Here is a 10,099-nt window from a genome sequence, read left to right on the forward strand (position 1 = left end):
TTAAAAAAAGTTGCAACCTCTGTAAGCTTCCCAGTATTTAATGACTACCTCAGGATTATTATGAATATCAACCCCAATCAAATCAAATGTGATAACTGCCTTTAAAGCATTCTGCAAACCTTAGAAAGCTCTATTTAAATGTCAGCTCTTATAAAAAGTAGGCCTATACTAACTCTCCACTGGTTGAAAAAAAAAAATTGCTAAGTATTTGAGTGACTTATTTGGAGCAACAGAGAAAAACACTGGTCTCAAGAAGCATACAGTTTGTTTAAGTAATGTACACACACATAGAATCACATATAGGAATTAGCAGTCACCACAATAAGTAAGTGAAGAGTTTGGGATGAGATTCTAGAAAGAGATCAAGACTTACATAAGAATAACCTACTCACTAAAACTGAGTATAATTTTACAGAGGAAAAAAATGTAACATTAATAAAAGAGATGTCTTTCAAATAATCCTGATGAAAAGCCAGAGCTGAGTAGAAAATGTGACATACAAAGAAAAAACAAGAAACATAAAAAGGTAAAACATAAAAAAGGTAAAATCATAAGGGACTAAAGAAGGTTAAACTGTTCACATTCTTATATAGGGAGATGATATATGAGCCCCTCAGAACTTTATCAACACCAGAGGTCACCAAAGAAATCTAATTTGACAGAGGACTTGGATTTTGTGTTTTCAACTATGACCAAAAAAAAAAAAAAAAAAAAAAAAAAATAGAATGGGTGAGGGAAAGGAATGTACTGTCAGAGGAAAGAGAAGAGAATAATAATAAAATTATCTCATATAAATGGTGTGTAAAAAGTTTATGCAACAAGGGAGCAATAGGGAGGACATATAACACAAACCTCATTTGCATAAAAACTACTTATGGGAGGGAAGGGTACATATATACACAAGAGTATAGAAACACATCTTACCCAATAGGCAAATAGGAAAGAATGGGATAAAGGGAAAAGGGTGGAATAAAAAAAAGACCAGATTAAGGGAGACATTAGTCAGAAAAAACAACAGACTCTTAAAGATAAGAACTAAGGAAAAAAAGAAATGGATAAATATAAAAAAATAGCAATGTAAAGAAATGCAAGTTAGCAATCTAACAGTGAATATAAATGGAATAAGCTTACCCATAAATCAGATGAGAATAGAAGAATGGATTGGAAACCAGAATTCAACAACATACTTGGAACTGAAAAAGACATAAAGAACTAGTCCAACAATTTGGACTTATGTTCAAAGGAGTATAAAGCTATGCATATCCTTTGACTCAGCAATATCACTTCTAGGTCTGTACTTCAAAGAAATTAAAGAAAAATAAGGATCTATAATGTACAAAAATATTTACTGCAGCTCTTTTTTGTGGTAGCAAATTAGAAATTGAGGGGATGCTCATCAAGTGGAGAATGGTTGAACAAGTTGTGGTATACAATTGTGATGAAGTGTTATATAAGAAATGATGAGAGGGTTAGTTTTAGGAAGAAAAATGGAAAGAACTACAAGAACTGATGCAAAATGAAGTGATAAGAATTGAAATATTGTGACAATAACAGTTGTAATGATGATTAACTGTTAAAGACTTGGCTATTCAGATCAATACGATTCAAAATAATTTCAAAGGACTTAAGATGAAAATGCTAGCCACTTCCAGAGAACTGATGAACTCTTAAATGAGAAAATTGAAAACTAATTTTTTTTTGCTTTTTTTTGATATGGATAATATGGAAATATATTCTGCATCATTTCATCACATGTATAATTTATAACATTTTGCTTTCTTTCTCAGTGAGTGGGAAAGGGAAGGAGAGAATTTTCTTTTTAAATTCTGAGTTCCAAATTAAGTTCAAAATAAATGATAAAAGAAAGCTAAGAAAAAAATGAATAAACAACAAAAAAGGAGATACACACAGAATTAAAATAAAGCACTGAAGTAGAACCTATTATTTCTCAGGTGAAGTAATGTAAAGCAAGTGATCTCTTCCTTTTCACTCTCTTTGGATCTGTCTTGTATGATACGTATTTGGTCTTATCCTATTGTAAATGCTTTGACTCACCATTTTAACTCTAATGCACAATATGTAGTCTCAATAAATATTTGATTAACTGAAGAGCATCAGGAATATGTAGAAGACACCAAAGAGATAAGCTTGTCTATAGCAGAAATTGTGAGTGGGGGAATAATACAATACAAGATTGGATATATACAATGGAGCCACTATTGGAGATCCTTGAATGGCAGAAGCATTTGACATTGATTTTGTAGATTATGATCATGGGATCAGAAAACTAAATGTAGAAGTAATCTTAAGAAGTCATCTAGCCAAACCCAATTTTTTGGATGAGGAAGTGAAGCCTAATAATGCAAAATGATTTATCTAAGGTCAAACAATTGGTGGTAAGGAGGTGGCAGAAGTGGGTTTTGAAACATTTCCATTGCTTCAAGTTCAGTGCTCTTTCTATAGTATCGTGATAAGAGAATAACATATAGAAAGTTCTATTTTAGGAAGTTTAATCTGGCTGCAGAATAAGGAGTAAAGAAGAGGGAAATGAGGCAGGAAGATAGAAAAAAGTGACTATTATAGACACTGAGATATGATGATGGTCTGGTCTAAAGTAGTAGCAATGGAAAGAAAGTATAGATCAAGAAGATGTTTTGAAGGATTTCAGTGGTGAAATTAGAGGTTAAGAGAGGGAACAATAGTTAGAGAAATTAAAGTGGCAGAGTAAACCTCACTTGTGCTATGAGGTGAAGTGTAAGAGGTTATCTCACAGTGGGAAAGAGTACTTTACTACACTTGGAGCTCTCCTCTCTAGATAGCTTTAAGGAGGAAGTAGTAGCTTGTTCTCCACCAAACAAATGAGAAAACAAGAGGCACAGAAGCCTTCAGGAATAGGTTATCCAGTAAGGATTAAAGGCAAAATAGAAGTGGAATAGTGATTGATGATTTCTTCCTAAGGGAGTAATTCCTAAGGAATTACTAACAACAGAAAGGTTACAGACTTTCTGGGATATGTATGTCCCAGATATAATGAAGAATTGTTATGGGCCAGAACTCTGCACTTAAAACAAGGATTCTTACAAGGCCTTAAGGCAGTGGAATTGATGAGACAATGGTTATCTAGTTTAGCATGGTGCTTAATAAATAGTTCTCTAAGTTCAGTACGACTGATTTAATCTTATATAATCTTATAATCTTATTATAACAAATAATGGTTTCCTAGTGATATAATGATTGGTTTATACTCAGTGTAGAGCATATAACCTGGGAAAAAATCAGCCAGGAGGAGATCCAGATTCACTCACTCTTCATCTCACAGCACTGTGGTGGCTGGCCTGTCCTCCTTCATTGCTCCACTGAGACCAAGGCCCGTCTGAGGCAGAGACAGACTCAGAAAAGTGACCAAGAGACAGATTCATTCCATCATCCACCGTTGTGGTGGTTGGAGGCTGAAGCACAAGCCCTCAGACTCAGAGCCAGATTTATTCACTTCATCTCACACCACTGTGGTAGCTGGCCTCCTGCACTTCCCCCACTGAGACCAAGCCCAGTCTGAAAGGCTCTCCAGAAAGCTGGCCCGGGTCCCAGGCAAGGAAACTAGATTGTGAAGGAGATAATAAAGGATTTGGACTTTAACATCTGGCTATTCTCCTTACTCTACTGAAAAGGAGGCTGCTCCCAAGATCTCCAGGAAAACCAAACCTTACAAAGAATCCCTAAGACTTGTCAAAACAGATAGCTATTTGTGATGATCTATGTGGGCATAAACCAAACTACCAGAAGGAATCTAGAAAATAATAATAAAAATTACTAAGTCTTAGGCAAGAAAGTAAAGACCATAGAGGCACAAGTTTTTTCCCCCCTCAATGCTGCCTATGGAGCACAATGGATACAGGAAAATAAAAGGTTAAATTAGGAAATGAACAGATGGCTAAGAAGATGAAGTATGAAACAGGGATTTAGATTTCTAGTACATGGTCTCTTGTCCAGGACATATCTAACAAAGGTTGGCAAGAATGTATTTTTCTGATATTTTTCAAATATAACCTAAGGACTTGAAGCTGGGAAAAGAAAACTATCTTTGCATCTCCAACAAAGTAGATATCAAATATAATAGCTATAGTGCAATAAATTGAGTTGTGGCCATCTCCATCTCCATTTATACCTCAGTTACTAGTACCTCATTATCATTAGGAATGCAAAGTAGAACTTCCCTTTGTTGGTTTCTTCCTCCTCCTCCTCCTTCTTCTTCTTATTACCTTAAATGCTTTAACAAAAAATAATAATAGTGTATAAATGGAGATGGAGATGGCCACAATTCAATTTATTGAAGAGAAGAAAAAAAGCTAGGCATAGTCTGAGACACATTTTTTAAAAGGACAGCAATTTCAAAGTGTTCAGAGGAAGGATAGATAGCATCAATGGATGAGAAATTATAAGGGAAATTTATCTAAGAGAAATGAGATATTCATCCTTGAGAATATAAACCCAAATATTATTACTATATTACTTGGTAAACTCATCTGCAATCAAGGGTTCAATTTTCATCTCTATGTAGATGATTCCAGATCTCTCTCTATATAAAACCTTACTCTCTTGCAAGCTAGTTTTACATCTCCAACAGTCTCATTCTGGACATCTTACAGATATCTTTAGCTGTCTGTAAGACAAAACTCTTATCCCCTCCTCACTCAGCACACCAACATTCTGTTGCTACGTTTTGTTATTTCTTACTTCACAATATCTCTTGTACATGTCTCCATTCATATAGCCCTTATTTAGGTCTTTATCACTTCTTACCTGGACTACTTCAAAAAACTTTTTTTCCCCCAACTTTTCCCCTCCTTTCCCCTACCCCCTTCCCCTAGATGGCAGGTAGTCCCATAAATATGTTAAAGTTTATGTTAAATACATAAATACATAAATAAATAAATAAATAAATAAATATTGTTAAATACAATATATTTATAGTTATCTTGCTGCTCAAGAAATATGGGATCTAGAAAGAAGGTAAAAAATATCTGAGAAGGAAAACAAAGTGCAAGCAAACAATAAGAGAAAGAGTGAAAATGCTATGTGGTGGTCCACACTCACTTCAATAAACTTTTAACTAATCTCTCCCCACTCTAATCCACAATCTATTTAGCTGATAATGTGATTTCTCTAAAATGTTACTCTCACTGAGTCACTTCCTGCTCAAAGCATTTTAGAGGCTCCTTATTTTCTCCAAGATCACATTTAAATATATTCTGACTCCCTTCTACCTTTTTAGAATTCTAATCCTACTTTACATTAATTTAATTACAGTGATCTATTTGCAGTTGAAGACATTGTCTCTTTTTACTGAATATTATCCATACCTTCAATGCTCTGCCTCTTCTTCCTTCTTGTTTTCTCTGGCTTTCTTTAAGACGGAGTTCAAAGCCTGGATATTTGAAGGAGGCCTTTTCCATTCCCTCCAAACTTTTTTTTTTTTTTTTAAATGCATCTCTTTTCAGATCACTTTCCATCCAACTGCATGTGTTGCATGTTTTATACATATGTGATTCCTCCCTTTAGAATGAATGCTTCTTGAGGCCAGGGGCTGTTTTTTGCTTTTCTTTGTAACCACAGTGCTTAGCACAGTGTCTGGCAGAAAATAAGGGTTTAAATGCTAATTTGACTAACTTGAATGCATTTGGTGATAAATGGTCACAATCCAGAATATTATATGCCAGCATAATGAAAAAAGCTAAAGATGTGGTTGTGGAACTACTTTCTGTAATCTCTGAGGAATTATGGAGAAATAGAGTAGTTCTAGAAGGCTGGAGAGGTCAATGTTCTGATTTTTTAAAAATAGGCAATAGGAAAGCTAAAAACTATAGACACAAAATTTAATATTTATTCCTGGCTATATTTCAGAATATATTATTTAAAAATAATTTGTAAGCAAATATAAAATGAAGTGATGATCATGAAGAATCTGCACAGGTCCATTAAGAAGATATGTCAAATTTCATTCATGTCACAGTTTGATATATTAGATCAGGGAAATGCTCCAGATGTAATGTTTTGATTTCAGCAAAACATATGACAAGATTTTTCACACTATCTTTGTGGATAAGATGGATATATGGGTCCAAATGATGATGATGCCAGATAGATTTGTAGCTGGTTGAATGATTATCAAAGAATATTAATCATTGGCTTCTTAGTATCCCTAGCTTCCTTTAAAGCTTAGCTTCAACTCCAAGATTATTCTTAGAATAGAATACCTTTTGATGTCTCATTATGGCACAAAGATGACATTAAATTCTTGAAGTCTATGTTAACGGAATTCAAGCTCTGGAAGGTTCTACCCTGCTACAAAGACTGCTACAAAGAATACAGGCCTGGTTATAGACTACATTCCTAGTACAAGGAGCAGCCTAGTTAAATTTGGAGAAGTTTAGCAACAGGATAATAAATCTTTAGCCTATGCTAAATGGCAAGGTATCTTTTCTTTATCTGTAAGGAAAAAAGGAAGGCAGGGAATCTGAAGCAGTAAATAGTATTTTTCCTCTTCCTTTTATGTTAAGACCAGAATAATACTTAACAGGCATATAAATATTAAATATTACTTAGAGGTAGTATGCAAACAGGAAAAGCTAAGTAAATAATTTAATAATTTACTTAGCATTCCATTCTAAAACAAGATCTTTAAAATCAGTTTCACTAATAGGATTAATGAATATTTTCTGCTTACCCATATTGATACTATTACATATGTTTGATATGCCTCCAGTATGATCTTGATGCCAGTGGGTTACTATAATTTCTTGTATTGATGTGTTAAATTCAGACAGTGCTTGTTTTAAACAGCTGATATAATCTGGAATTGATGGTTCACCAGTATCAATAAGAATTCTCCTAAAAAAAAAAATAAATAAATAAATAGAATCAAACAATAGGAAAATACACACACACACATATATATTATATATATTATAAAATCATGACATATGAGATATCAGTAGCATGTTAGCTATTTAGATTATTTAAGCTAAACTTTAGGAAAACTACTTAAATACTACTTTAATGCCTAATCATGGCATAGAGCTAACCCTGAGTTTTTGAAGGTTAGAAGAGGGGCATACAAGTAATGAAGTAGATGTGTGACTGTAGATACAGCAAACATTCTGGAGTTACGAAGATTTGAATTCAAACGATCTCAGGCTCACAGCTGTATGACCCTGGCCTTCTTCACCTCTTTATACCCATTTCCTCATGCACAGTATCTGGCGCATAGTAAGCATTATTTAAATGCTAGCTATTAGATGTCTGTAAAGTACCTTGGAAGCTTCAGAGTGCTACATAAAATCTAGCTCCTATCATTATTATTAATCTTATGGAAACTTCAAATTCTGCCTCAAAATACCTGCCAACTGTGTGTGAAGGAAATGGGTTAGGATAGGTAAAAGTTTCCCACTTAAGCTAATTTACTTTTACTCTCTGATTTTTCCAAACACTTATGTTTCTGTTCTTAAAAGAGTAAATTCTGTTTTAAAAATCTCCTTTTCTACCATAAATTAGTCTTATCTCTTTTGAGTCTGTTCACCCACTTCTAAAATGATATTCATATTAATTTCTCAAGTCTCTAGTTCTAACATTATGTAATTATAGGGTTACAGCATTTCACATTTTTTGAGTCTTTCTTGATTACATAATAAAAGAGACTAAATTCATATTAACTTGAAGGAAATTTAATCAAAGGTCAATTACAGGAATGTAACTTTATTACTTCCAAACAAATTAAAGTCTAACACAGTTCTGACTAATAGACTTTTAAAAAATAAAATGAAGAAATTAAAAATCCTTTATTAGAATGTAAACTGTTTACATATAAATGAATGCTCTTAAAGGTTTGTTCCCTTAACCAGTTTCTCTCCTTCCCATTCCAATTTTAAATATTTCCCTACAATCTTGTTTTTATTACTTACTTAAATTATGACATTTTCTAAGCAAATAATTTCAAAAATTGGAACACTCTAAAGTGATAAAAAATTTAATTCAAGTTTGCAAAGCTTTATTTTAATATAAATATTTATAGCAGTGGTCCTCAAACTTTTTAAATAGGGGGCCAGTTCACTGTCCCTCAGACTATTGGAGGGCCGGACTAAGTAAAAACAAAAACTCACACTCTGTCTCTGCCCCTCAGCCCATTTGCCATAACAGGGGGGCCGAATAAGGGTCATCAGCGGGAGAACCCCTGGTTTAGAATAAAGTCAAGCTCCCCAAGTACAATGTTTATTGCACATGGAAGTTGTTTTATAAACCCGTTTGTAACTGAATAAAATTCATCATTGCTTAAAAAAAAAAAACAAAAAAAAACAAACAAACCAAAAAACCCTCAATTCTCTTCAATCAGGATGAGACAGCAGTAGCTTCTGCCTAAATAAAGAGACATTAATATTCATTGAATTTACTCCTCTCTGGACTCCTCACTCCTAGTCAAGAGTTCTTACAGTTCCTTCCACAGGCCACATGTCTGATGGAGACAGGAAGGGGAAAATGAAAAGCATTGAGGCCTGTCTTTGGAGTGCTCAGAATCATACAGATTTGTGTTCACTAGTTTCATTCACAATCTACTATATGGGTGTACTGTGTAAAAAAACATATAATTTAGATTGTATGTAAATTGCTCCCACAATTGAGATTATGAATTTTTTAAGAGTAGGGGATTTCTTATTAATTTTTTACATTCCTTCAACCTTTTTTTTTTTTCCCTGAGGCATTTGGGGTTAAGTGATTTGCACAAGATCACACAGCTAGTAAGTATTAAGACCAGATTTGAATTCAGGTCCCTCCTGAATTCAGGGCTGATGCTCCATACATTCACTCAGTCTTTAAGGACAATCAGTTCAATAGATGATCCATTAAAATGCCTGCAATTTATTTAGCACAAGTCCACAAAGACTCCATAGTTACAAATAATCCTTCCAGTTGGATAACCTTCTTATAATTTCTTATTGCAACAAAATGTAGCAGTTCAAAGAGTCTTAGAAAAAGTTTTAATTTGCTTAACTTTTCTCATATTATTTTGATCCTTTTAATTGTTAAGAAAAAGTTTACCTTTTCAACTAAAGCTAATTTTTCCTGGATTCTAACTAGCATGGATAAACATTTAGGCTTTATACTAATGCAACTTCGTTATGACCATTAATTACAATCCTTATTTATTCCTTTTATTTGAAGCTCATTTAAAAATGCAACATAATCAAATTATTAGACTATATAGTATTGCCTACAAATAACGGGTGAAAGGAGAAAATCCTAAGAAACAAAGGATATTTGCAAAGGAAAACAAGAGAGTCTCCAAGTCTTCCTCCTAGATGCCATTTCACCCTTCTGGTTTGCATTTGAGCCAATCTGAAGAGAAGGCAGAGGATTCTGCCCTCTGGCGGGAGGTGTGGGGCAGGGCCTCCAGAGAAGGTTCCAACCACAATCTCACCCGTTCAGTGACCTAGAAGTTGGGGTCAAACGAGATGGGGACGAGTCAAGTGCACAGAGAAGGGGAAAGTGGGGCCGCTGCGGAGTCTCAGGCTGCATAGGAAGCGGAAGTGGGGAGAAGGGTGTCCTCGCTCAGCAGCTAGAAGCTGGGGGGGGGCGGGGTGCAGGGCCGACTGGTCCCTGACAAGCAAAATGAAACGCGTTTTAAAAGCACTAAGGGGGAGGGGGAAGTTCCACGCGTTACATTCAAGCAATAACTGTGACCTGGGGGCAAATCCACGCTGGGCTCCGCCTGTCCCTCTTGCCCGCGGGAAGGGAGCAGTCACCTCCTTCACACTGCAGAGCGTTACCTGGGGCCGGTCCCCACCAAATAAGTGTTGGTCCCCTGGAGCGTCATGGGTCCGGGATTACAGCCCAGGACACGCACTACCCGGGAGGACAGCTGCTCGATCCGCGGCAGGACGGCCGTCATCTTTCCCCCTGACCCAGTTCTGGTGACTCCGGCTAGCAGCAAAAGCCTCAGAGTGGGGCGCCGCCGTGCGGCAGGGGAGGGAAGACCCAGCCCGGAGGCGCCGAGTAGGCCGGATTCCTCCCGTGCCGCCGCCTAGACAGGGCAGCGATTGGACGAAGT

General features: G+C 35.6%; 1 protein-coding gene across 1 annotated transcript in view; it reads right to left on the reverse strand.

Moving 5' to 3' along the window:
• LACTB2 (lactamase beta 2) overlaps window positions 1-10,077 on the reverse strand; it is a 40,141-nt gene extending 30,064 nt beyond the window's left edge. The window contains exons 1-2 of the mRNA XM_074278857.1: window positions 9,819-10,077; window positions 6,725-6,888 (exon numbers count right to left, since the gene is read on the reverse strand). Of these exons, the coding sequence (XP_074134958.1) occupies window positions 6,725-6,888; window positions 9,819-9,940 (286 nt within the window). The 5' untranslated portion in view covers window positions 9,941-10,077. The remainder of the gene's footprint in view (window positions 1-6,724; window positions 6,889-9,818) is intronic.
• Window positions 10,078-10,099: the final 22 nt, after the last annotated feature.

The sequence above is a fragment of the Sminthopsis crassicaudata genome, chromosome 1 (genome assembly GCF_048593235.1).
Source record: "Sminthopsis crassicaudata isolate SCR6 chromosome 1, ASM4859323v1, whole genome shotgun sequence".
Taxonomy (NCBI): domain Eukaryota; kingdom Metazoa; phylum Chordata; class Mammalia; order Dasyuromorphia; family Dasyuridae; genus Sminthopsis; species Sminthopsis crassicaudata.